The sequence below is a fragment of the Nymphaea colorata genome, chromosome 1 (genome assembly GCF_008831285.2).
Source record: "Nymphaea colorata isolate Beijing-Zhang1983 chromosome 1, ASM883128v2, whole genome shotgun sequence".
NCBI classification, from domain to species: Eukaryota; Viridiplantae; Streptophyta; class Magnoliopsida; order Nymphaeales; family Nymphaeaceae; genus Nymphaea; species Nymphaea colorata.
Genome location: NC_045138.2, coordinates 17,486,975 through 17,514,807, shown reverse-complemented (window position 1 = coordinate 17,514,807; position 27,833 = coordinate 17,486,975). Strand labels below are relative to the sequence as shown.

At 37.6% G+C, this 27,833-nt stretch overlaps 1 protein-coding gene across 1 annotated transcript; it reads left to right on the top strand.

Annotated features, from left to right (window-relative positions):
• The first annotated feature begins 172 nt into the window (after window positions 1-172).
• Window positions 173-27,740, top strand: LOC116257214 (uncharacterized). The gene is made up of 24 exons (XM_031633827.2): window positions 173-495; window positions 977-1,086; window positions 1,296-1,368; window positions 1,973-2,034; window positions 2,786-2,927; window positions 3,401-3,619; window positions 3,725-3,791; window positions 6,451-6,850; window positions 8,417-8,564; window positions 8,701-8,861; window positions 10,626-10,725; window positions 11,535-11,609; window positions 11,765-11,899; window positions 12,757-12,849; window positions 14,678-14,860; window positions 14,963-15,067; window positions 15,369-15,527; window positions 16,940-16,984; window positions 17,072-17,293; window positions 20,441-20,547; window positions 20,641-20,691; window positions 20,901-20,985; window positions 26,941-27,200; window positions 27,290-27,740. Exons 1-23 carry the CDS (start codon window positions 355-357, stop codon window positions 27,103-27,105), a joined length of 3,048 nt encoding a protein of 1,015 aa, XP_031489687.1. The 5' UTR covers window positions 173-354; the 3' UTR covers window positions 27,106-27,200; window positions 27,290-27,740.
• Window positions 27,741-27,833: the final 93 nt, after the last annotated feature.

Genomic DNA, 27,833 nt, shown 5'->3' with positions numbered 1-27,833 from the left:
ATTTTTTTTTTTTCACGATCATACAGAAACTTGAATGTTCAATCCCGTTTGTATATATTAACCAATTGATGAGCAGATTTTGCGGTAACTTTGTCTTGTTCGGGTTTGTGTCCTTGTTAGTATCCGATCCGTTTACACCCATGCTTCCTCTGAGTTTCTGAGCGCGCTGCACCGGATGACTCTTCTTTAATCATTTTCGTTTATACGCTGGGTTTCGATCTTCGTCTCCTTCCCTTCTCCCGCTCGCTCTACCTGCATCTCCTTTCCTGTTTGGATTTTTTCGGTTGATCGACGAATCCTGATCGCTCTCCCCTCCATTGTTTCGTCTTCTCTCGGCGCAGCCATCGATCGACGATGGCGCTGTCAATGGCCGATCTCCCCTCCGTCTTCTCCCTCCTCTCCAATGCACTCAGCGCCGACCCCAACGTCCGTAAGCCCGCCGAGGCTACCCTCTCCGAGTTCGAAAGCCGCCCCGGTTTCTGCTCCTCTCTCTTGGTAAGCCGCGCATTCTCTGGTTCGCCTGCAATTCGATCTCTTCTCGTGTTTCCCCCGCCCGCGCATGTATTTTCCCGTGCTTTCTCACTTTGCTGTAGTTTCGATTTGGTTGACCACGGGCCGAATATGGTGGGTGCCTTGACTTATTTACCGCTGGTTCGGAATTGCATGGTCCGATTATTTCTGGTTGAGCTTTCTTCCCATCGAATAACGGTTTCTTTTATGTGGCGGGATGATTTTACTTAGTTTTCTTTTGTTGTTGGTGGACTTTTGCTGGTCTTCGTGTGTTTCTGGTTGCTTCTGGTTGAGGTCTGTTTCTTTGGATGATCGCGTCTTTGTTATCTTTTTGCGAATGTAATGGGCGCAGGGGATTGTATCCGAGTCTGAATTCTTTGAGTTGCCAACCATTTGCGAACTAAGGTTGGAATTTGGATGTATATTTCTCTGTTTATGGTTGTAATGCGGGGAAGTGTTTGAACAGGAGATTATCACATCGGAAACCGTTGTTGCTCACACTGAAGTTCGCCTTCTGGCGACTGTATATTTCAAGAACAGCGTCAATCGTTACTGGAGGCACCGACGTGATTCTTAGTGAGTTCTGCCTCCTTCTTCTATCAATCATTACAGTAGTTTCGGAGGTGGAGCGTTATCTGTTAGCTGTTCCGTATCCGTAATCAGTTTAGGATTTGACATATTACTTCTTGATCTGCGTTCACTATTTGAAATGCCGTTTTGTTAATGTCCAGTTTTGCTCGCGATGCGATCATTAACTTCATACAACTGTTTGTACTCTATTGTAGTGGTATCAGCAACGAGGAGAAGGCTTACTTGCGGAAAAAGCTTCTTACAGACTTGAGGGAAACAAATTACCAGGTGGATATCTGATTAGCTGGGTTTGTTACTATTTAGTAACTTTAGTTTAATACGCAATGTGTGCTTCCTGGGAAATGAAGGCGGTAATGGTAACATGCAGGCTATTTACTCATGCTGAAGTCTCCAAACATAATTTCTGGCTCCTTGGGTGCCGTGTACATCTTTGTCCCAGATGTTGCAAGATCGTAGTCTTGTCTTAACAATGCTGAATGTGTTGTTTTTGTTCTTGCATGCAAATTATATGGTTTAGATGGGATTTCATAGAGTCCAAGAATAATATCGTTTATCCTGTTTATGGAGTTTTTTCATACGTAGCAGAAAATGTGCAAGTTTCTGCCACCGCACCAGCTTATGACCAAAATATGTTCTTTAATTGGTTATTACATTTTATTCACTTAGCAGGTTTTAAAGTATCCCGTTGAATAAAAAAATACATGCGTTTTTCTTGTCTCTTTATTGTAGTAATGAACGTTAAATACTCCATGAGATTCATCCTTGTGGGAGTTTGGTTTCAGATTCATATTTTGCATTTATCATCTGTAATTTCTTCATGGGTTGATGTTTTGGGCATTCTCTTAGCTAACTTCTTCTACTGAAATAACAGATTGCACTTCAAAGAGCTGTCCTTATATCAAAAATTGCTCGGATTGATTATCCAAAAGAATGGTACTTCTTCAGCCCATATTTTTTTGTTGCTTTATAGTTTGGTGAGAGATAAATCAAGATAGCTTCTGTTCAAGTTTGGTTTTATGTTATCTGCAAGATAACTTGTCTTTTATAATATTTAAATTTTAATTCTATCTGCAAATTTGAGTATGTTATGTGTTGTGATTGTACTTATTAAAATTCCATCAACACGGTTGCATAGCTTTTCTTCTGGTAGTGCTTTCTCAAGGAACACTTTAGTTTATTCAGGGGAAAATGTTTACATATGCTAGAATAGTATGACTGAAGATAACAAATGTGCGCATTTTATGAAGTATCAAATATGATGTACATATAAGGGAATAAAAATGAGAGGCAAGATGGATTATCTGCGTAATTTATTATTAACTGATGTTGGTACCAGTTTCCTAGTTTTCCTCTCCCAAAGTAAAATTTGGACCTTAGTTTGACTAATTTCAATAACCTTAACTGAAAGTACCGATGGATGTTTCCCTTTCCTGCCATGTCACCATTTCATCCTCATCTTCTCCATTGTGGTTTTCTACTGTTTGCTTAAGCAAAATTAAAATAACCAAATAGCACAGGCCTGTTTTTCCTTTCTTGCCATGTTACCATTTCATCTGTGTCTTCTCGGTGGTTTTCTACTGTTTGCTTCAGCAAAATTAAAATAACCAAATGGCATAGGCCTGTTATACTTTGCTTCTTTCATGCTGTATGATTTAATCTTTTCATGTAATGAATTCTTTTTCAGGCCAGAACTCTTTTCTACTTTGGCACAACATTTTCAGTCTGCAGATGTGCTTATATCCCATAGGGTTTATATGGTTTTGTTTTGTGCACTGAAAGAGTTATCAACTAAGCGGCTCAGTGTTGATCAACGGAGTTTTTCCGAGGTACATGTTGGTCTTTCCAATATTCTGTTCAGTAATTCTTCTTTAGATTTTGCTCCTAAGAAAATTGTCATTTAGTTTCAACTCTTTGCACATTCCCGGTCATATTTACTCTGCCTTTTAGACCAGGGTTCGGAAAGTGCACAGCTAGTAGGCCTTCTCTGCATTAATTCTTTTGAAGCATTTGACTGCTTCGGTGCATGTTTAGCATTTTTTCAGTATTTCAACTCCTCTCTCTCTCTCTCTCTCTCTCTCTCTCATGCCCTGCACATTGACATATATGCATGGGTACAGGCAGACATATAAACGTTTACTTATTCTTTGTTTTACATTGAGTTTTCTTGATTTATGTTTTCTATCCTTAGCTGTAGTCAAACTGTCAAAGATATCATGGGCCTCTTTCGTCTTAGAGGAGTTGGCTGCTTTGCAGTTCCTATTGTAGCAATACTTACCTGTTTCTTATGCATTTTTTGCAGATATGCTCCCACTTTTTGGAATATAGCTGGGGTCTTTGGCAGAGGGATTTCCAAACCATATTTCATAGGCTTTCTTCTCTTCCTCAATCTTCATTTGTTGCAGCGGCAGTTGAGGGCCAAGATGATCTTCAGTTAATTTGTGAAAGATGGTTGCTGTGTTTAAAGATAATTCGTCAAATGATCCTTTTTGGATTCCCAAGTGATGCTAAATCTATTCAGGTAGTTTTTCTTTTCCTAATTGAGTTTGCAGGATTTGTAATTACATCCCACTACTTTTATTTGTCCTCTCTTGGTAATGTCAATTCACCCTTGCTTATCTTCTAGGTTGTTCCACCAGTCAAGGAAATCTGTCCTGCTGTCTTGAAGGCCATTCAATCTTTTCTCCCATACTGTAAGATGATAATCGTTTCTAAAATATGCTTGTATAGTTGTATCTTTGTTAGTTTATGCTCCCCTTTGGTTGTTATCAACAGAAATGAGTCGTTTGTGGCGTTGGTGAAGTTGATTAGTGGTGTTAGGTTCCTCTGGAGGAAAACTTAGAATATTAAGTCAAATTCGCATATAACAAGCATACAGCTTTTATGAACTTATCAAGTTAAATTATCTCTTGGTTACTGAAACTTCTCAATTGCCAATTCTTTTATTTTTTTTGTTTATCCTTTTTGCTAACAGTTGAAAGGTACAGAAAATAAGTGATCAAATCAGGGTGACAATTGTAGTTGTTTATATTATATTACATGTGCATAACCAGATCTAATGGTTTGTCATTTGTCAAGTCTACTGTGTTAATTCATTTTTTTCATTTGTAATTTTGCGATTTGCTGCATGTTGTCATGCCAAAACTAACACATTAACTTTTATCCACAAGATGAACATGCCGTAGTAGACCTGACATATTAAAATAATATCTCTATCTTGCTGTTTCTTGTTTGGTGAAATGCTCCTTCGTTTTTGGCTTTGTTAGATTAACCTTAGATTCTTCTGCCATTTCTCACCATGCTGCATGCAAAAACTGTTTGAAAGTTCTTATACTCACAATTTCATTTCATTAATGGCTCCTCCCATCCAAAAGGAATATCCTTTGACATTGGCATGTGTGGTGCAATATCATTTAGTGGTTTTAAATATCATTATTAAGGATACTACCCAATGAAGAGCACGATGAGGACAACATCTCAAGATGATTCTGCATAGGTTTCAATTTAGGATATTTTCTCTCGTGCCCAACAGGTGGACTAGGGTTGTGAATGGGTCAAAAAAACACTTGGTAAGTGTGATTTGGATCTTATATCATATAGATGAAAATGACAGCACTTCGGACTGTGTCAGACGTATGAGAGAAGCTAACTTTTTTTTGCCATTATTTAGTGTATTTATTATGTTTGTTGGTTTTTGGTTTATATTAAAAGCATTTCTTTGTGTAGTATTAAACATATTCCAAATGCTTTCAATGTTTTCTTCATCGGGCATGAATTGCACAATATTATATTTGTGATGATTTATATATTAGTTTTGATCTGTTTTGACTCTTTTGAGCATAGCAAGTACTCCTAGCTTCTTGGGGTTGCAGTGTGTTAGATCAGAGAAGTAATGAAAGTTGTCATGGCAAAGCTTGCCGGAAAATTCACCAAGAGACCAATCAGAAACATATCTATTTAGCCAAATAATTGCATGTTCCAGATTGTGGATTCTTTTTGTTATCATATTTTGCATGATTAGAACAAAATTGGTACATTTTTAGAGCTTTGGAGTAATCTATGAATATATGAAAATCTTCAAGTATCTATTACTTGTTAAAAGTGTTCACTGTTCACCTTTTGTTCTTTGGAAGGGAAAAGATCCAATGTCTTTAAAAATTTTAAATTCTGAAAGTTTGTTTGGTGTTTCTTTTCTAAGTGCATTCATGATTAATTTTCTATGGCACTGGTGAAAATATGGGCTTCAATTGAAATTTGACAAATTAGGGTGGCTAAAAAAAGCTGGATTCATGTCATGTCTAGTGGAGCTGGCTGAATGCAATGTTTCTCGGTTTGTGGAAGCAAGATTTCATGTCAGTGATGGAAAGGGAAGTTTTAGAACAGACGTATTTCGAGAAGCAGTACTGCATGTGCTTTAGGATAGTCTTGCTTAAAAGTTAAAAGCCTTTAGAAAATTTTCCTATTTTTAGTAGGACTAGCTGAGTCCACCTCGACATGAGATACAGTTGGGAATGTTAAGCGGTGATTGCCAATTTTCATAGGTTGGTTGTTGGCTCTCACCATCAAGGTGGATCATCCACTATGTACCTTTGTTTCGTGTGCAAAGCCTCAAAGCCCCTTCGCTACTCCATGCTTGTAAGTTGTAACCTATTAGTTATGTCTCGTACTCTATCTATTTGCTTTTCAAGTGTTGATTGGCAATCAGAAGGAAGGAGGAAGGGGGCTCATTTCATGTATATCTAACCTGTCCATTTTCCATACCTTCATATATGGAACTCACCTCTGTGGTTTCTGTACTTCCGGGCTCAAGCAAGAGCATACGGCTTTGAGAAGGAGACCGCTGATTCTTATGGTTAAGAACTTAAGAGTGCATACTGTTGATATCATGGGCTGTTAGAATGTTAAAGAGCGTGTCACTGGATTAATCTTGCAGACTTGGTTGGGCTGGTGGCTCTATGCTGTTGAATGTTCTACAGCTTCCAAGCAGTACTTTGATCTTTCAGCTAATTATTTGCTTGTAACATGACTAACCTGGCCAAATTTTCTCAAGGTGCTTTTTTTTTCTCAGTTGTACAAAAAGCATTAACTTTTCTTTTTGATGCTTATGTTGGCAACCAAATGTTTCTGTTACTTTGTGTCACTTTAAATGTATATAAAATTGCAAGTTCATGCAATGTACTCATGTTTGATTCACTCCAACAGGCTCAGTTATGTGTTACAATCTCCTTGCATTTGTTTTTTGTTTAACTTTTTGAACATGATAAATATTTTCATCATGCAGATGTTGTGACAAACTTCATTTTTCTGACATACTGTATAGATTTATGTCTGTCTAACATTCTTTTTATGCAGATTCATCATTTCAGGAAGGAAATCATGAACACTTGCAGTTCATTAAGACATCCTGCTATAAAATGATGAAGGTTTTAGTCTTGATTCAGAATACTCATCCTTATTCATTTAGTGAGGAGCAAGTTCTATCACCCATACTGGAGTTCTGCTTGAACAAAATTATAAATCCTGAACCAGTCCTTCTTGCTTCGGAGCATTTTTTGATTCAATGCATGGTTATGGTTATGTCTGTTGTGGACTGTATACATTATAAACCAATTATCACCGGATCTGTCATCAATGGGAGCGTGGCTTCTGTGGAGGAGAGAAAGAAAAATCTTGCTAAAGTTGTGGATGTTATTCTTAAGTCAGTTTTAACTGGCGACCGTATAGTATTCTTGTGCAACATCTTGGTACGAAGGTACACCTTTTTCCCTCAAGGATCTGCTAATGGCATACTAATGGGCCATCTCAAGTGTTTTGGGTATCAGGCATGGGGGACCATAGATGGAAGCAATTAGTTGTTGATCATCCTCATTTCTCAGTTTTGATTTCTCATAAAGTTCTTACATAAGTCAGATACAAGGTCAACTTCTATTTTTCTGTTTGATAACTAGCTGTGGGATCAAGCCTCCTTATGTTTCCGTAATTTGAAAAGATTCTGGTTAGGCCAGTCTGTGTCTTGTTCAATGAAAGTTTGTCTTTGCACATCAGGAAATGCTTAATTGCAGATTAGGTGAAGAGACCAACAGTGTGTCTATCCTTAGCAGCAATAGAATTGGTCTATTGCAGATTAAAAGTCTTCCCATTTGAGGGTCATTGTGAATCGGGGTATGCTACAGTTGTCAATGTTGTAAAAACGTTGCATAACCCATATTGCTCAGCCACTAGTTATGTATGTAATGCTATGTCATGCATGTGCTGCAAAACAACATCTGCTCCTACATCGACGTGGGTATGGGTTCTCCTCCACACACACACATAGATAATCTGTTGTATAAGTATTTTATTTGTCTATATATATATTTTTTATCAAGGTTACCTTAATCTCATACAAAATTCAAAGTTTTATTAAATAGAATTTTGAAGGGGGGGGGGGGGAGGAGAGATAGAAGAGCTATGTCACATAGGTACGGGTACATGTGCCAGTTGAGTATAAAGCATTTTCAAAAAACTTGGGTACAGGGGTACGACCATCCATATATATATATATATATAAAAGAATTCTAGCAAACAAAACAATACATTCATGATTGAAAATGTATAGATTATGAAGAAGAAATTAATGAACAAAGTATGAAAGTAACAAACATGCTAAAAATAAAAAAAACCTTAATTTTTGGACGGAAATGGACTAAGAGATCCTCATGGCAATCACCTTCTTACAATTGTTGCAAACAAGTTTTAGCTGATTATCACTTTGTAATCATGTGCACTGTTGGCATGCATGGTCATTTGAAGCCGCACATTCAAAAAATGATAGAGATTATGACAAAAAGTGAAAAATGGAAGATTTATACCTTTGATGGTGAAAATGGATTTTCACACACTAAATGAGTGAAAGCCCTCTTCTTTTATAAAAACTTCTTCACACACAACTTGTTGTCTTAAATATAGATTAGTCGTTGTTATGGCCATCCATCAAAGAATTTCGTTTTTGATTCAGGCTCAGGCATCAGTGGATCCAGTCTATTGTGGAACCTAGGAGTAATGTTCTGGCTAGTTCCATGTGTTTATAATACTTTTGTTGAAATATGATGTTAATTGTAACTTAGTAGATTATCAAACAGAAACATTGAGCCAATTTGATTCTAAATATACACTAGATTCCTAGTGCTTCCCGCTTTAACTTAAAGCATATTATCCTGCCAAATTAGGTATTGTATATAATTAATTTTTGTTTACTTTTGATTTTCGTCTAACATGCATGATGGAGTACCCAGTTGGAAGAATCAGGTAATAATAATTTATGTTAATTGTTTATTAGGTATTTCCTTCTGTCAGCAAATGACCTAGAAGAGTGGAATCGTGATCCAGAAGTCTTTCATCATGAACAGGATTTGATGCAGACAACTGACAAACTTAGGCCATGTGCTGAGGCTCTGTTCATCACTTTCTTTGAAAACCATGCTGATGTATGTTTCCATTTTTCCTGTGTCTTTGTTCATTTAGTTTGTTAAGGTAGTTATCTGTTGGTTGTAATTATTTCTTGAGATGAAAGGTATATTTGTGGATTGAATGATTTGCTGTTTGTGGTATCACATTTTTCAGGTCTTGGGCCCTTTTGTGGTCTCCATTCTTCATGAAGCTATGTCTGGCTGCTCATCAACGGAGTCTGAAATATCACCTGCATTGCTGCTTAAAGAAGCTGCATATGGTTCTGCTGGATACACATACTATGAGCTGTCAAAATACCTTAACTTCAAGGCTTGGTATTCTTTTTCTCCTTTTCTGCTTCGTCTTGTAGTTAACAAATGCATGACAGATGCTTTACGTTTCTTGTTTTCCAGTTCAAATGTTATTGTAGCTTGTGGTTAGACGAGAGTCCCATATCACCTAATATCTGTTGGTTTGTGTTGAGGCACTTTGTATTCCGATCCCGTCAACTTTCCAAACTATGGTGGATCATAGAGCTGAAGGCTTTTAGGTAACAGAACTGAAAAAAGAAACATGTAACTGCGAAGTAATTAGTACATCAGATATGCCAAAGGAAAAAAGATGTGTTCTACTTCAAACTTTAGAAACTAATGAAGGAGAGGAAAGTATGCAATCTATGTCACATAGGTACGGGTATGGGTGTGGATATGGACCATTTTAAAAAATCTTGGGTGCGACAGTACAACAGTGTGTATATATATATATAAAATTAACAACAAAGAAATACTTAGAAAATATATATCAAAATAAAATATATATATCAAGTATCAACATAAACAAATAAACAACATAGAAAATATATATCCATGGCTCTTGCAGCAGTGTGTTTGAGAAACCTATGAAAAACTTTAAACATATAGACAATTGGCAAGCCCCTTAGACAGTCAGTTATGAACATCAGTTAAATTCTCACATCCAAACCGCAGCTCAACATTGTAGAACTGGAATCTAAGTGTTAAATGCTGACCTGGAATGGCTTGGTTACAGAAAATACAGGATTTAGGCATCAAATACATAAAATATTAGAACAGCTCAGTATTGTGGAGCATGGTTGCATATAAATTATAAAGGGAAAGGGCAGATTATGATTTTCAAAGAAGACAAAGAAGATTAAAAATGACAGACCAGTAGAAGAAAAAAAAACAAAAATACTACTAAGAACAAAAATAAAAAGAAAAAAATAAAATTGATGCAAGAAGGTGGCTGGAGGTCGACTGAAGAAATATCACCCAAATCAGCCAACGTTTGCCCAAATAGTTTCCACCAGAGGTTGCTGGACTTTTTCCTCAACAAACAGCAGTGGAGAAGAGTGAAGCAAAGCCCCCGCTGGAGACCTGTCAAGGGCCTTGTGTTTTATAAAGGAAATAAGAAAAAAAAAACCCTATTTTTTGGACGAAAATGGACTCAGTCAACATTGATCGAGTCTGTTTTTGGACAGACATGGACCCGGGTACGTTGACCATACCTGGTCCGTGTTGATCTGTACCTGCGCCGTGTCCGACGGCGTACCCATAACAGTGTCGCACCTGACCGGTACGGGTACTCCACCAAAATTAATGTACCCATGTTACATGCTATGCAATGAATGAATAGCATGTTGAATGATGGAAAGTAACCAAGACACAAGGTGGAAGGGGATTTGAAATAAGAGCATCCTGAGCATGTAAATTTGTTCCTTTTCTTTATTTTGAAAACTCAGGAATATCTTCTGCAGGAGGTTATGCTAGAAATGCATATGCGATTGAGGTGAAGAACCAAAAAGAAATTGGTGAATAGATTGGTTGATGTTGTCAACTTTGTGGACTATTATCTCAACTAGTTCATGAAGAAGTTTGTATTCTAATTTCTAACCAATGGTTGCATCCTTGTTCATTTGGACATTAGCAATGAGCCAGGATCCTACTCTATTTACAGAATTATCTGTGTCATGAATCTTTACAGAGGCTCTAGCTTTTTGTATATTCCGGGTGATTTTTTGTTTGCAGTTTGAAATATTCACAATCATGCCTCATTGATGTTCTTGGTGGCTGTATCTGTAGGTATGAAGGGGCTTTGGCTCTTGAACTTTCAAATAACCATCCTAATCAGCGTATTATACATAGAAAGGTTGCATGGATTTTGGGGAAATGGGTTTCAGAGGTTTGTTTGTTTATCCATTACAAATTCTTTTTTCATGGATTTCTTTTGGAGTTATTACATGGCTGGACTGACAAAATTGTGTTTTTAGTATTAAATGTTTTTGACTCTCTTCAGTAGTGTACTAAAATTTGACCATCACTATGTGTCCTCCAGACTCATGCTTCCATATGTGGTTGCCTGTCATGCTAAAGTTTGAACTTTAGGTGCTTTTGTGATGCCATAGTCTTACTTGTTTTCGTTGAACTGAGAAGGACCAACAAAGCAAAGATTGGGCAGTTGGAATAGCACTGATATTAACAAACTGAGGTGTATCCAGTCTGCCTTGGACTACCAAACTGAAAGTTGTACATGACACGTGAAAAAAAAGCCCTGCCATAGAGCTGAACGAGGCCCTGTCTAGCAAGCTAGAGTAGAGAACTTAATGCATAGCTGCAGCCACTGGGTTGTGTCCTAGGTCTCAATGAAGCACAAGTAGTGTCTTTCAAAATCAGTGGGTTTGGAACCTCAAGTTGAATGTTCTTTTAGTTTAATTTTCTGGCAAAAGCATTACTTATTTTATAAAATGCTGACTGTTTAGCTTCTCGTATAGTCAGTTAGAACCCATGCATTTCAAAATATTTTATGCTTGTCAGAAGCATGGCATACAATGTAAATATGCAGTTATCTTTTCTGGAAGATAAATTTTTTTTTGGCCTAGAGAAGTTCCTCCTTGTGCTTTCCTGTTTCTGATTTGCTTGTTTATCATTTTGCTTTGTTTCATTATTAATATCCCTATTCTGCATCTTTTCTTTTTGCACACCTGTTGGCAGATCAAAGATGGCTTAAGGAAACCGGTGTCATATGCATTGATGAACTTGCTTCAGGGTGGAGATTTGGCTGTTAAAGTATGCTCCCTCCTTGTAAATATATATGTCAGGCTTTCATTGTGATTTTTATTTTACAAAATAGACATAAAAAAGTAGTAGAAAATTTAGTTAGCATTTTTTTCATTTTATAGGTGTGATTGCTGTTTAGTTGACAATTTCTTGTCTGTTCCTAGCTTGCAGCTGTTCGGGCTTTGTATTGCCTTATTGAGGATGACAACTTTTACGAGTTAGATCCATCCGACTGTTTCCCAATATGTTGGAAGCTGTGTTTCAAGTTATTTGAAGACGTTCAAATATTTGAATCAAAGGTTTGTATTGCTAATATACTCTGCACCATTTTAGGTCTTCACATGGTGTCGCTATTCCATCTATTTCTTTCCTAAGTAACTTCATTTTGTAGATATCGCTTGCCCAGGTTCTTAGTCATGCTGGATTTGTTTTTCTCCATCATGATACTTTAAGGTGCATATAATTTAGTGGCTTGGGATGACATTTTTACACCTATGAGTTTCTTGATATTCTCTTTGAACTGCAATAGATTAATTTTTACCAGTTAAATATTGGAATCCAAAGGCTTTTATTTTGGACGTAAACCCACAAAAGGGCCTCATGTTCTGATTTTCCTGATATGTTTCTCACTTTTGCCAGCAGCCACGAACTGTTTCCTCAAGTTAATTGCCTCATTTTTAGAATATGCAAAAATATATATTTTCCTATGTTTCTCAAGTTCAAATTTTTCCACTTTTATACAAAAGTAGTCTCACTATAATTTATTCAATTATGTCTGCTTTTTTAATGTAGTGACTAGTGAGACAATAGAAAAGGTGGCGGAGCCTCATATAAGCCAGGGGGCACATTCGACCCTTAACTTCCAAAAACATACATTTGCATATTAGTTCTCCTCCTCAACTAAAAAGTTACATGTTAGCTCCACCACTTTAAAATAGGCCCTTATTTGACAAGTGTCTGCAAACGTGAAGTCTGTATAAAAAAAACTCATAAAAACAATGCTCTGTTTTGGCATTACAACCAAAAAGTTGGTCTCATGATGGAAATCTTCATCAAATATTCTTATATTTACTCCTTGTCTTGTTTGAATATTCCATTTTACATGCTTGGCAGGTTCATTTTCATGAAAGTGTAACTGTTTTTTTAAATGAGGCAGGTTGCAGTTTTAAACTTAATATCATTGATCATTGAACGGCTTGGTGATCGAGTAATTCCATTTGCAAATGAGTTGGCTATCTTTTTTCAGAAGGTAATTTCTTGAATGTTATTTGGAAAACCTCTAAATCTATAGTCTCTTGTTCTTTGTTTTGTTCCATTGTTCCACCACACATGGGAATCATACTTGTTCAATTACTTATTACCTTAATTGGTTAAGAAGTTGCAACAAAGAAATAGGAACCTTTGGCTAGTTTGGTAGAAGAAGTCGGTGAATTCATGTTATAATCGATGGGCACTTTCTTAGTTTCTTATTATCAATTTGGTTAAGTGTAACTTCTATTTCATGAATTTTCTTCAAGTTTGATTCCCATATTTGCACACATGTCTACAACAGTTGTAAGCTTTTATGTTTGGAGAATAGTTCTTTCACCAAAGTAAGGTAGATTGCCATCATTAACAAGAAGTTATTCATTTGTATGAAACATCATCACTAGAACAACGCATGACTTGGTCAACATTCAACTCTATTGTGTTCTTTGTTTCACAAGCATGGAAAGAAGTTGGTAACAGAAGGACAAGGTTTCTTGATGGAGTTGTCAGTTGTCCAAACACATAATTCCTCTGTTGCCAAATACATTGTTTTTCTTCGTCAAGCCTATATGGGTTGCTTTTAGTTTGCTGCAAAATATCATCTGATGGAAATATACTTACTAGAAGATTCACAAGCAGATTACTGGATTTTAATGTTTTTATCCCCAAAGGAGCTAATTAAGCTGTTGTGATAGTTGGGACATATTAATTATGTAGAGTCTGATTTAAAGAGATCAGTGGATTTAATTATTATGATAAAGTTTTAGGTGGCATAGTATTCTTAGTTTTGGATTCATACACACTTAATATAACTTGTGGTCTGACTTTTTATTTATGCACGTAATGGAAGCTAAATACACTATTACTTTCTTACACTAGTAGAAGCTGTTGAGCTTAACTTAGTAATGTTGTTCTGGTTGGTGGCACTTGAATTCACCTGTATATCTAGTTATCTCCTAATATAAGTTTGATATGATGAATCAGCTACTCTTGTATTTGTCTATCTCAAATGTCAGTTGCCCCGAAAAGCCATTTTCTAGCTGGTTGAGACTTGGAAGTTCCTTCTAATCTAAATGTAGTCTTCAAAGTGACTCTCAATCCAGATGATATAACACATCCTGTCATTTATCTGCTTGATAGCCAGATAATCGACATCCACTACCTCTTCACAATCTGGTGACCTGATTGTTCTAAAGCTTGAGAGAAGAGAAGAGTATGGGGTACTGAGTAGATGGCAGTGATTTTGAAAAGACAGTTTGTATGGAAAAGCCAAAATATAGTGTTTTTGAGAACACTTTATGTCATCATAGGCACACCATAACTGTTTGTGAATTTAGGCATGTCTATTTCAAGTGAAGGATTTTATTTTGTTTTATGGGTTGTTTCTTGGTTTATAATTTGCCATTTGCCGATTATGGAGCTGGTATGTACACCTGTTTGCCTTTAATATACTTGTCACAAAAAATATCCAATTAATATTGGTTAGTTGTTAAGTGTCAATCTTACCACTGTGCTGAGCTTCTATATGGTGTTGTTTTCATAGCATGGTCATCAGGGCTCTCCTGGCTTGTCTTTTCAAGTAGCTGGTAAGTGGTCTGGTCTTAGGAGGGTTCCTTGTCATACAAAAAACCTGTTCTTTTTTTTTCGACTGTCTATTATCATAATGTTATGGAATCTGGGACTCTACTTGATATTTTTGTCAGTACATGCATCATTGGAATTTTATCTATTTAATATAAATGTTGCCTTTGCAGTTCTTTATGATCATCTTATGGTACCAACAGGTGGCCTTTGTCTGACCAGGTGAAATGCATCTTTTTGTTGGGCAGTTATGGGATGAATCAGCTGGTGAGAGTCTACTACAGGTTCAGCTATTGGTTGCTCTGAAGAATCTTATGATTGCACTTGGCTCCCGCTCACCTATGTGTTACAGCGTTGTGCTTCCCATTCTAAGATTTGGAATTGATATAGCAAATCCAGATGAACTCTCCTTTCTGGAAGACAGTGTGCTGGTAATGATGCCATAAGTGATTTGCCTAGTTATAGTTCCTTTAAGAGAATTCTTTGTTTTTTGTTTTCCAAGTATTTCACATTCATTGCTGTAATGCTTGTAGCTATGGGAAGCCACATTGACTCAAGCACCCTCAATGGTACCTCAGCTTCTTGATCTCTTTCCTTATCTTGTGGCAATCATGGAAAGGAGCTATGATCACCTACAAGTTAGTTTCTCTTGATCTTTTTTCCTGTTTATTTGTTGTCCTTAACCTGCACTTTGTTTTAGTACTTTTATGAGCAATGTTTGTGCCATCTATGTGTTTGGTCTGCATGTTTTTTTTCTGATCATATAGTTTCTGCAGATTTTATTGTGTTGGGCAAAAATTTTTATGCTTGCAATCTACTTAAACTGGAAATTTGTGTAAATCACTGTTGGTTGATACTGCAAAGGAAAATGCTATTTTTTTTGCTTTTTGTAATTCACAATTATAGTTCTGAATTCTGATTTCAGAAATTAACTTTCAGGTTGCTATGAATATCACTGAATGCTACCTTGTCTTGGGTGGATTGGAGTTTCTGAATGTTCATGCCGAGAACTTGGCTAAGCTTTTACATGGTACTGTCAACAATGTCAATGACAAGGGAATGCCACCTGTACTACAAACCATTGAAACCCTTATCAAGGTTTGTTTTCAGTATTCACCTGAACCTCTTATCATGTTCTGTTTTCAATATTCAGTTAGCTTTCTCTTTCCGTCATCTGGATGTTGTTTAACTTTTTATGGGTCCTCAATAATAAACCTATCATATGCAATTGTGCATGTACATAACGTGCATGAAATATCATGTTGGAGTCAACTTTAACATATGACAATGGTCACTGGTAACCAGACATGCTCAACCTGATCCAGCCACTTCTGGGGATAGGTGTATGCTACTACCATAGCTTATGATGGTTCAGTACGTAAATTAAAGCAATCATGCATGCTTAGTATGTGCAACATGTGTATGCATATGTAGATTGTTGAAAAAAAAGAAATTTGCATGTAGCGATGGCTTTTTGTGGACTAAAATTTAATAGTATATTTAGATTACAATATACAAAAGTAAAAAAAAAAAAAAAACAAAATCAAACATATCCATGAAGGATGATGATTGGTAGATATGGTTATTATTTGAATACTTTGCAGTTTCTGACTATATGAAAAGGCATTCTATTTTCAATTCCATGACATGTATTGAGCAATATATTCAAAAACAGTTTTTTACTTTAACAAAAGGTTCCTCTTCCCACAAGGTCTGTTGCAAAGTAGAGCGAGAACCCATGAAAGTTCAATGGACTGAACCAGACCTAATATTGCAAGTATCATATGGGGCAGTCCTTTTTGTCCCGAAAACAAACTGACGTTTTGATGGACAGAGTCTTACCAAGTGCCTTTCAGCTGCCATTTGTACATGTTTATATGGATGCATGTAGACATGGTTTGAAGCTAATCTCAACTTGCACAGACTGCAAATGTTTGTCAATTGATTGGGGTGGATTTGGATTGATAATGATTTAGATAAAAGTTACCTTGGTCCACAGCTTCTTTTGTATGTGATTCTTATGGTTGCATGATAATGCTTCTTCTGTTTAACCTCTCATCCTTGTAGTTGCATGGCCTTTGTACTTGTGTATGTGTACATGTCTTGTGCACATGAAGACATGTACATTGTATGTCTTGAAGATCATCAATTCTGCAAAGCTTTCATTTGGTGGGAGCATATCTCTCCTAAGACTTAGGAATAGCACTGGAGAGTGTGAATTGAAGGTTGTATGCTGTATGCTGTATTTCTAATTAACATCTTTCTGTGCTGGTAGCGTTACATCCTAGGTTCACATCTAGTAGTTCTTGAGACTTGATTTGATGCTCTAATACTGCTTCTTGATTGCTTTAATAATGATGGCAACCTGTAAGTTTTCCCATCTGCTGTAAAACCATGATTCCATAAAGTTATACAAGCTTTTGTTAGCATAAAGTTTATGGATGTCTTCCATAACTTGAGTTTTCAAACATTCTTATGTAAAATGTTAATTGTTTTAATTGCAATTGCAGTGTTTTCCCAAGGATGCACCTCCTTTGATCAACAGCGTTCTTCAGGTATTGTTCCTCAAGACATCTGATGCGTGGTCTGCTGCTCCCTGTCTCCATGTATACATTTGTTTGACATTTGTTTCTTTTTGCTAGAATTTAATGTTAATGTGCTTGAGTGGAGCTGATGATTCCAATCCTTCTAAGGCGGCAGTAAAGGCATCTGCAGGCTCCATCCTTGCAAGGATAATGGTTGTGAACACCAACTATCTTGTACACTTGGTGTCAGAACCATCTTTCTCTACAGTACTTCAACAAGTTGGGGTTTCCTTGGATCAGAATATACTCCTTTCCTTGGTTGATGTATGGCTCGAAAAGGTATAGTGATGATTTACATCTTAAGGGCCAATTGTTTGATAGATTACTTATTTATTGGCTTTCTACTTTGTTAATAAGAATTCATATTTTCTAGCTTAATTATTTACCTACTTATCTGTTCCTTGTGTTTGTTTTCTTCCCTTGGGTCAGAGTTTCTGATATATTCTTCTTCTTTACTGTAGTGAACTGTGTCATAGTAGTGCTCCTTTTCATGAAAACTTCGCTTAAATTGAGGATGATGTTATGCATAATCAACATTATTTCCGATGTTTCCTCAATATTTTTCCTCATACATGTTCCTTTTACATTTCTGGCGTGATTAATTTTTATTCCCTTGTCACTTGTCAGTTAATCAACTTGTTGGGATAAATTATTGTGAAATGGTTGTTTATGTTTACAGTTGATGTAACATATTATAGTTCATGTCTTGCTTTTCAATAATCTTTTTACAGTGTATTATTGTTGATTTTTGGAATCTTCTTGTCATCTGGAGTTAATGTATGACAAGTTGCATATATTGGATATAAATTAGGACTTGTGTCAGTTGCATGGTCAATTCTCATAGGACTTGAGTAACATCCATTACATGTCAGAAGTTTTCGATGCAACTAACGAGTTAAGGACATACTCCTGCCTCGAAAGCTTTTCATGTTCTCCTTGTATTGAGGTTGCCTTGATTCTTGCTTTTAATCAAGTCACAAATTGGATCGGCTTCTTTCGTTTAGGCACCTAGGCATAATGTATCTTAATATAATTGACATCAATATGTCATTTTGATCCTCACTTGTGCAACCCTTGTTTTTTTCGGATGATGGAGATCTCTAAGAAGTTGAACGCAATGGTATATTTTAAGATTCACGTTTCATTGGAAGATCAAGTGAGCAGTCTTATGACTCTTATCAAGTTATCCATGCTAGAAATACCAGGTCGAAAAGGTAGCCTGATTTTATGCAATCTATTTGCGGGAAGGGACTATTCAGAGGTTCTAGGTTCACTTTTGGGTTGTAACTTTTTATCTCCTTTTACCACCACAAGTGCTGAGTAGGTGTAAGAAGCCAATGTGAACGGTGTCAAGTTACAGACCCTGGATGAAGTCCCATTTGTGCTTCCTTATTGCTTAAGCTTTCCCTTGGTATTGTGATCGCAAGACTTGATAGTTGGAGGTTACTGTCATCATGAAAAGGAAGGAAAAGCTTCTCATCTCCTTTTGCTGATGGATGGTGCTCTCTGAAATCAAGTCTTAAAAAGTATCACTGAGTCTTAACACCCTGTTTGGATGGAGGGAAAAGGAGGGAAAGGAATGGACAAAAAGGAAAACAAAGGAAAGGGAAGAAAAAGGAAAGGGGAAGAAAAGAGAGCAAAGGGAAGAGATAGTTATAAAAGCTTGTTTGGTAGAACGTAAAGGAAAGGAAAGAAATTATTAAAATCATGTTTGTTTGGACCATAGCCACAAATATCATTCTTGAGAAAATATCGGCGAGATTTTTCTCGGTAAAATCTTGGGAAATCTAGGCAAAATCTTGGGAAAATCTCGGCAATTTGTAATTTAAATAAAAAATCAAAAAATTATGTAAAAAAAAAAAAAAACAGAACTTGAAGGCGTAAAGCTTGCTGCTCATCTATTGAATAGTTAAAACTTAAAAGATAGGACACCAGGTGGGAGTGAAGGAATGGCCAGACCCTAAAGGCCCCAAATCCCCAAGCCCCAAAGGCCCACTGCTGGACCGCAGGTCTTCTTCCTTCTCACATCAGCAATGCCCAAGCCCCAAACCCTATCCTGGAGGGAAAAAGGGCTTAAAAGCCTAATCCTCCTTTCCCATTTTTGCCATTAAAAAGAAGAAAAGAGTTCAAAAGTGCCTTGTTAAAACTTTTTCATTACAAAACTACTCCTTTTAAAAATGAAATGGGGCAGGTGTGGTTTAAACTTTAAAGTTCTAAATTTTTTCAAAAACTACCAACAATGCCCCTGTTTGTGCACAGTTTTAAACAGTGCTGAAAAAAACACAATAAAATTGCATTTTTATCGTGATAAAATCACGAAATATATTTTTTGGCAACATTTTGAAAATATCGTGGTAATTTGCCATTTTTTCGTTTTCGTTGTTTTTATTGAAAATATTGTAATATTTGTTGCTATGGTTTTAACTACATAAAGGAAAGGAAATACAAGAATTTAAGTTAGTTTATAATAATGTCTCTAAAGACTTTAGAAGTTAGAACTTATTATCCAAATTAAAATATTTAAAAATATTAATTAGTCAATTATATGACTGGATTCAAAAGTGCCACATGTATTTAAAAAAAAACTATTTCATATATAGCATAATTCTTATTATTATTATTTTCATATTATTTATTTATTTTTTTTGAGAATGACTTTTAAATATTTTAATTTTTATTACCATAATTTTCTTGATCAAGGTTAACGTAATCTTTGGTACATCTTTTCAAGTCTAGAGCCTTGATATGTCCCATTTCAAAAGGTTGTATCATGTTTGACCAACTTGGAAGCTTATTTTGACAACTAAAAAGGTTTATGTGATTGCATAAGTTTTTTTGCAATAAACAATATAAGGCACGTTTCATCAAGGAGTAATCAAATCAACTCTGTCAACAGAAGGGCTGATGTTCATTTTTCTGCATTAGTAGTTGCCTCACAGGCACAAAGCGGCATTTGATGGATTAGGAGAAGCAGTGGACTAATGCACGGAAAGGTCACTAGGGAGAAATAATGGAGGGTAAAACCGTCACTTTGGTCAAGAGTCATTCCTTTCCATCCGAATCTCTCCATTTTTGGGGGGATTGAAATTACACTATGCAATCCTTTCCTTTCCCCTGCATCCAAACACATTTTCTTCTTGTCCTCTCCTTTCCTTCCTCCTTAATTAGCTTACCAAGCACAGAAATGACTGCCCATTCCATTCCTATCCCTCCATCCAAACAAACTGATAGTCTTTTTTTTTTTTTTTTTTGGGTTTTGACATAGTGCATCATTTTTGGCAATTTCTTTCTTAAAGTACTTCTCTTCACTGTCATGGTTCTTCCTTTTCTCCTTCATTCTTTAGTCTTTACTGAAGAGTTCTACAAGTTTTCTTGTAACTATCAAATACTTTGAATAGTTAAATTCAAGTTTCCCTGCCTCCTTAGGTTGATAACATTCCATTCATCCAAAGGAAGACTTGTGCCTTAGCTCTGGCAGTTTCTTTGAACTTTAGAGAATCCCAGATTCTTGAGAAGCTTGAACAAATAGTCAGGTAATCATTGTTACACATCTCATGATTGTATAGAGTTTACTGCCTGGCTTCATAAATATATGCAGTTGATGTTCCAAATATCAACTCGTGCAGTGTGTGTACCAGTGTAATTGTGGATGATGATGAAGCCAAGGATGAATCCAGGTAATACTTCACCCTGTCGCTGTGTTTTAGTATTGTTGCTTGTTAGTCTTTTCTAAATTTCAATCTGGAAGCTTTTTAGTTGAATATTTTCAAACTCTCAGCTGGTGTGCTATTGAATTTTGACAAGGTAGTCTTGCAGATTGTTGATTCTCATTTGCCTTTAGCATGTTTGCTCACTAATCGTGTATCTTTATATCTGTTTCATGCAGTTTTGCTGAAGCCGATTCTATTGGGGCCCAGAATGACCTTGATTCATTTGGTACCAGATCAACCATAGAGATGAGGAAGAGACAGGTAATTTTGGCTAGATGTTATTGCACTGTGAAGTTAACTGTTTTTCTTTTTGTGTCTTCAGAATTTTCAAGGTCTTGTGGTTTTCTTGTCCCATTGTATGTATGTGCATGTACGTGCGTGAAGATGTCTGATAATGCATGTGTACCTTTTAGCTTGTGTGTTTATTTTGTACATGGTTGTTATTTTATTAGTGGATCTCCTCAATAGCTGTTGCTATTTGTCATCATTGATGTAATTGGTCAATATGTGAATTGGATATTGAAAATTTCTCCTTTGTAGTCATTTTGTTGTGCTTGCTGTTGCGTAATAGGGAAGGGGAGAACGAGAGAAAGAAAGAGAGAGAGAGAGGCGGTAAAACTTCTTACTCAATCTCGTACACTAATCTCTACTAAAAGAGAGATTAGGGCACGGCTGTAACAGTTACAAACGGAGGACACATAAAATATTGAAATGACATAAGAGAACCCTAACTTTTAAATATTCAACTAACTACCACATTTAAAGCCAAACTTTCTACTTTCAACACTCCCCCTCAAGCTGGAGCATAGATGTCAACCATGCTCAGCTTGTCACAACATCTAGAGAAATCACCAATCGGAAGAGCTTTCGTAAACATATCTGCGGCTTGGTCTTCAGAAGCTACATGAACTGTAGACACTACACCTTCTTTTATAAGATCACGAATGTAATGACAATCCACCTCAATGTGCTTAGTTCTTTCATGAAATACTGGATTGTTTGCAATATAAGTAGCAGCCTTGTTATCACAATACATTCTCATAGGAAGAGGAACATGAATACTCATATTCGTTAGCATAGATTTAATCCACGTCATCTCAGTAGCTGTTTGAGCCATTGCTCTATATTCAGATTCTGCACTTGATCTAGAGACCACATTTTGTTTCTTGCTTCTCCATGATATGAGATTACCCCCAACAAAGACACAGAAGCCAGTTGTTGACCTTCTATCATCAACAGACCCTGCATAGTCAGCATCACTGTAAGCAACAACATCTAGATATTCACCTTTCTTAAAGAAGAGACCTCTGCCTGGGGAAGATTTTAGATATTTCAACACCATCAACGCCGCATCCCAGTGGACTTTTCTAGGTTTTTCCATAAACTGACTTAATTTTCCAACAGCAAAGCTAATATCTGGTCTTGTTACAGTAACATAAAGCAGTTTTCCAATAAGAGACCTATAAGATCGGGAATCTACTAGTTCTGATTGATCATCATGAAGATGAATACGAGGATTCATCGGGAGATTAGCCGGCTTGGTCCCTAGCATCCCTGTGTCTTGCAGAAGATCAAGGACATACTTCCTTTGAGACAATGCTACACCTTCTTTGTTCTCCACAACTTCAATTCCAAGAAAATATCTCAAGTGACCAAGATCCTTCGTGACAAAATGTTTTTGAAGGAAGGCCTTAGTAGCAGATATTTCTTGACCACAATCACCTGTCAGAATAATGTCATCAACATATACTATCATGACAACAATACCTGTAGAGGTTTTCTTGATGAATAGAGAATGATCCAAAGGAGATCGTTCAAATCCACACTGTGAAACTACCCCTGATAATTTGTGGAACCATGCCCTGGGACTTTGTTTAAGTCCATAGATAGCCTTCTTCAACCGACACACTTTACTACACTCCCCCTGTTTCTCGAACCCTGGAGGTTGTTGCATATACACGGTCTCCTCAAGATCACCATACAAAAAGGCATTCTTCACATCAAGCTGATACATAGGCCAATCCGAGTGAACCGCAACTGAAATAATAAGACGAATAGTGCCCAATCTTGCCATTGGAGAGAACGTCTCAAAGAAGTCAACCCCGTATGTCTGAGTGTAACCTTTAGCCACTAATCGAGCCTTGTATCGCTCTAATGATCCATCTGAATGATATTTGACTGTAAATACCCATTTGGCGCCAACAATGTCACAGTCGTCAGGTGGATCGACCAACTCCCAGGTACCACGCTGTACGAGGGCATCCATCTCATCTTGCATAGCTGTTCGCCATTTACAATCGAGTAAGGCCTGTTGATGACTAGTTGGGACTGTATGAACTGCCATAGCCTTAAGAAACTGTTGTAAGTTATCATCAAGATGGGTAGTGGAAACAAAGTGAGAGATAGGATGCATGGTACACTGTCTCTTGCCTTTGCGCAGGGCTATAGGCAAGTCATTTGAAGGAACAACATCAGGTATACTTACTTCAGTGGAGCTCACATCTTGAGAAGAGTCTGATGGTCGACCATGAGAGGGGTCCTGTCGCCGAGTGTAGACCAATGGAGGATCCTGAAACCTATTCATAGTCAGCGTAGGAGATGGAAAGGATTGCAACGGGATAGGTGGGATAGGTAAAGGGATAGGACATGGCATTTCAGATGATGTAGAAGTAAGAGGATTAAAGTAAGACCGCTCCTCGAAAAAAGTGACATCCGCACTGATATACTCTTTGTGAGTTACCGGATCAAAGCACTTGTACCCTTTTTGGTTTCGGGGGTAGCCAATGAACACACACTTAATGGCTTGAGCAGCAAGTTTATCACGTTTAGGCCCAAGAATATGAACAAAACAGGTACAACCAAAAACTTTTGGTGCAACGGAAAACAAGCTTCGATTGGGATAAACAAGTTTAATAGGTATTTTGTTGTCAATGGAGGATGATGACAAACGATTGGTCAGGTAACAAGACATGAGAATGGCATCACCCCATAAGTATGCAGGTACGTGATTATGAAGCATTAGGGTTCGAGCAACAGTTAGAAGTTGCCGATGTTTTCGTTCGGCAACTCCATTCTGTTGTGAGGTATGAGGACATGTAAATTGGGGAGAGATACCATTTTCAGCATAAAAGGTCATTAAGATAGATGATTTGAACTCAAGAGCATTATCAGTGCGAATACACTTAACCACAGAACTAAATTGAGTCTTTATTTCAATAATCAAGTTTTTGAGAATACAAATTACTTCAGACCTTTCCTTCAACAGGAATACCCAACTGACTCGAGAATAATCATCAACAACGACAAGAAAGTACCTAAACCTATCTCGGCTAGCAACCCTGCTAGGCCCCCACACATCAACATGAAGAAGATCAAATAACCCTTGACTTGAAGGACTAAGACTCGAAGGAAAACTACTACGTGTGTGCTTGCCAAGTTGACATGCCTCACACTGGAAAGACTCTGGAACTGAAAGTTTAGGCAGGAGAGAACGAAGCTTGGGTGCTGAAGGGTGACCAAGCCGGAGATGCCACTGGAAGATTGTAGACTCTGATGTAGACGCGGTAGCTGCAAGACCCATTGGAGCCGACAGGATGTAGACTCCCCCTTTCTCATAGCCGCCACCAATCGTCTTCCCAGTTTGCAAGTCCTGAAATGAGCATGAACCAGGGTCAAAAATAACACGACAGTGTAAATCAGTAGTCAACTGTTTAACCGAGAGTAAATGAGATGGAAAGTCAGGAGCATATAAAACATGTGAAATAGTCATAGACTGAGAAAGTTTCACATTTCCATAGCCCAATACGGGTGACAGTCTACCATCTGCAATTTTGACATGACGTGGCTGAGGAAATTTATGTAGAGTAGTAAACCACCCAGGGCTACTACAGAAATGTCTCGATGCTCCTGAATCAATAATCCACAAAGTACCTGAGTCAGATGTGGAAGGACCCGCTGAGATGGCTCGATCGGTCAACGCTGTAGAAGCTGAAGCCTGTGAGGCTTTGTGCGCTAAAAATTGCTCGTACTCAACTCTGTCAATGCTGACTGTAACTGTCTCTGGCGCTATACTAGACGAAGCGTCCTCCACTGTAGGAGTGGCAGTCTGTGCAGAACCCATAGATAAGTGAGTAGGACTCTTGCCCTGTTTGATGACTATATTTCTTCCTTGCGACAAAGAGGATGGGCGACCATGTTTATCCCAACAGCGATCCTCTAAGTGTCCAATCTTTCCACAATAGGTACATTGGAACCTCCCACGGCCCCCAGTTCCACGACCTATACCTCTTCCTCTGGCACTATAGGTGGAGCTATGACCGCGACCACCCCCACAGCAAGAGCAGAAGCAGAGGTAGGCGTCACACCAGTTGGTTGAGACAGGCTAACAGCAAGACGGCTAAGTCTGTTGTATGCATCAGAGAGCTCAGGAATTTCACTTCCAGTGAGCATCTGATCCTTAGCAGAAGCATACTCAGGGGAGAGACCAGCAAGAAACTTCGCAACCATAGTAGGTTCAAAATGTGACTTATAACACGATTTGCAAGGAGGACGCAAAAATTTCAGACGTTCATAAGTAGCTTTCACTGTTGCAAAGTATTGAGATAAATCTTGATTTCCCTGTCGGAGGTTGTGCAACTCTTCTTCAATTTGAAGGATTTTACTTACATTCTTATCTTGAGAATATGTCTGTCTAAGGAAGTCCCACATCTCCTTCGCAGTAGTATAGTAAGTAATAGTAGAAGCAATTTGGGGTTGGACACTATTCATAATCCAAGACATAACCATGCTGTCGTCCTCTTCCCAGGTTATGTACTTGCCTGTCTTGTTAAGAGGTTCATCCTCTTCAATAATGTGTCTCTTTCGATGTCCTTTTACTGACAACATAAAGGATCTAGACCACAACTCATAGTTGTGTCCATCTAATTTAACTGTAGATCCATAGGAAAAGGGATTTCCAACTCCTTTATGATCATTACCACCCTCCAATCTTTGGTTCTCAGCCATCATAAATCACAGCAAGAATGGGACGACCAAAATGGAATATATATATATGCAGCAATTTCACGCAGCCTTCAGGAACAGAACAAAGAACAGTCACGCAGCCTCTTTCAACAACCCCCAAAACAGCAAGGAAAAGGGGAAAAACAGACAACTTGATGGAAAGAAAATTTGCTGAAACTACACAGGAAACGACAGGGAATAAACTTGCTGGAAAACAGAACTTATAAATGAAGTCTGCCGCTGCTTCTAACATTCCACATCTTGCGTAGATAAATTCTGCATCTATTTTGCTTCACCAGAATTTCTGATCATCCCTCAAACCACAACTACAGACAGCATATCAACGTTTCTTCAACACTTAAACGTTCAACACTCTAAACAGTATCCATGACCAGCACATAAAAAAATATCCAAATACTCCACGTGAGGATCTGATCACGCCTTCCACATAGGCGAGATCAGGTCCTCCTCTACACAGCAGAGAATATGAGATAAGTTAGAGATTACTCCAGCAACAGCTTGAGGTGTTCTCGTAAGTCTGAGATATTCTCGTATGCAAGATGGGCAAGAAACGATCACGCCAGAACACAGAGTCGATGACGCCAGCAGCTTGAGTCGATCACGCCTGCAGCTTGAGCCGATCACGCCAGCAGCTTGAGTCGTCGCTCTGATACCATGTTGCGTAATAGGGAAGGGGAGAACGAGAGAAAGAAAGAGAGAGAGAGAGGCGGTAAAACTTCTTACTCAATCTCGTACACTAATCTCTACTAAAAGAGAGATTAGGGCACGGCTGTAACAGTTACAAACGGAGGACACATAAAATATTGAAATGACATAAGAGAACCCTAACTTTTAAATATTCAACTAACTACCACATTTAAAGCCAAACTTTCTACTTTCAACACTTGCTTATCAAGGCATGGTCTCCAGATTGTGGAGACCATATATGTGCATCGTGTATTCTTAGTGGTGATCCCTTATTACCCTTCAAAGTTCAAACCAATAAACTTCATCTCCTGTAAGAGAAAAAAGGTATATAGGGAAACATAAATAAACCTATAGAAGTTTGATATCCTTTACACCTGCATGCAAACTGAATCATGAGGCGTCTTATTATTTTATTATGTCAATGTGCATTTGTTGGAGAAAAAAATGCAACCTAGCTTTATTATAATTTCTTTTCTTTATTTTATTCTTCATGTTTTCTATCTTCAGATAAAAGAGTCTGATCCAATAAAGCAGTTAGCGTTGGAGAACATACTAAAAGAGAATCTTCATGCATGTGCTGCCATTCATGGTGAATCAAACTTTAATTCAGCCATGGGCAGGATACATCCATCAGTCTTATCTCAGTTGCAGCAGGCACTGAAGATGGCTTGAAATCTGTAATTTATGTGAAATTAATTTTTGATACTAGTGAATCTGATGTAGCTGTTGGTTCTATCATCCAACCTGCCTAGTTACAAGTGAATGAGGTAAGTTGCAGTTCACAATACTACCACAATTCATGCTGTTTTTTGGAAGAGAGATCTTTGCTAAGAGGTATCTACTTGTTGAGTGGCAGTTCGCTGTTTGCACTGATTTTCATCCTTGTACACTGGGGGATGTAGAAGGCACGTCAAGCTAGATGTTCGAGCTTGTTGGTCCAGTGGTATAAGTTTGTTATCCAGGTTCGCCTATGCTTCTGTTCAAATTCCAAGTTGGAGCAGGAAAAGTGGCTGAAATTTCCTTCTTGAGTTTCCTGCCAAGGCAATTTTAGGTGGCATTAAGGTTTTCTTTTTCCGATTTATTTCTTGTGAATATGTCTGGTCCTGTGTTTGCTTGGAGGGGTTAGTTGATGTTTGTGACAGTCCAGGTGGATTTCATGATTTGGCTTGTAATGGCTGTTGTATATACCCCCCTGCCTTATGAGTGTCTCAATCTCTTCCAGCAAGTTTTTGCATCACCCTCCACCAATTTTTGTGGATGTAGATTATTTTTGGGCAAAAGAAGCTTCATAGCTGGTTTCCTATACATGTATCTGCATGAAGAAAGGTGATACTTGTTTAGACGTGTATGCTCATCTATAATTCTGTTCGTCATGAAACGGGTCCGCCAAGGTGTCCTTT

What these genes read in the sequence shown, in the direction of transcription:
- LOC116257214 (XM_031633827.2), top strand. Translation starts at nt 355, where the DNA reads ATGGCGCTGTCAATGGCCGATCTCCCCTCCGTCTTCTCCCTCCTCTCC. An exon ending in TCAATCTTTTCTCCCATACT is followed by an intron (nt 3,792 to 6,450) that starts GTAAGATGATAA and finishes CTTTTTATGCAG; the next exon opens with ATTCATCATTTCAGGAAGGA. An exon ending in TTCTGGAAGACAGTGTGCTG is followed by an intron (nt 14,861 to 14,962) that starts GTAATGATGCCA and finishes TAATGCTTGTAG; the next exon opens with CTATGGGAAGCCACATTGAC.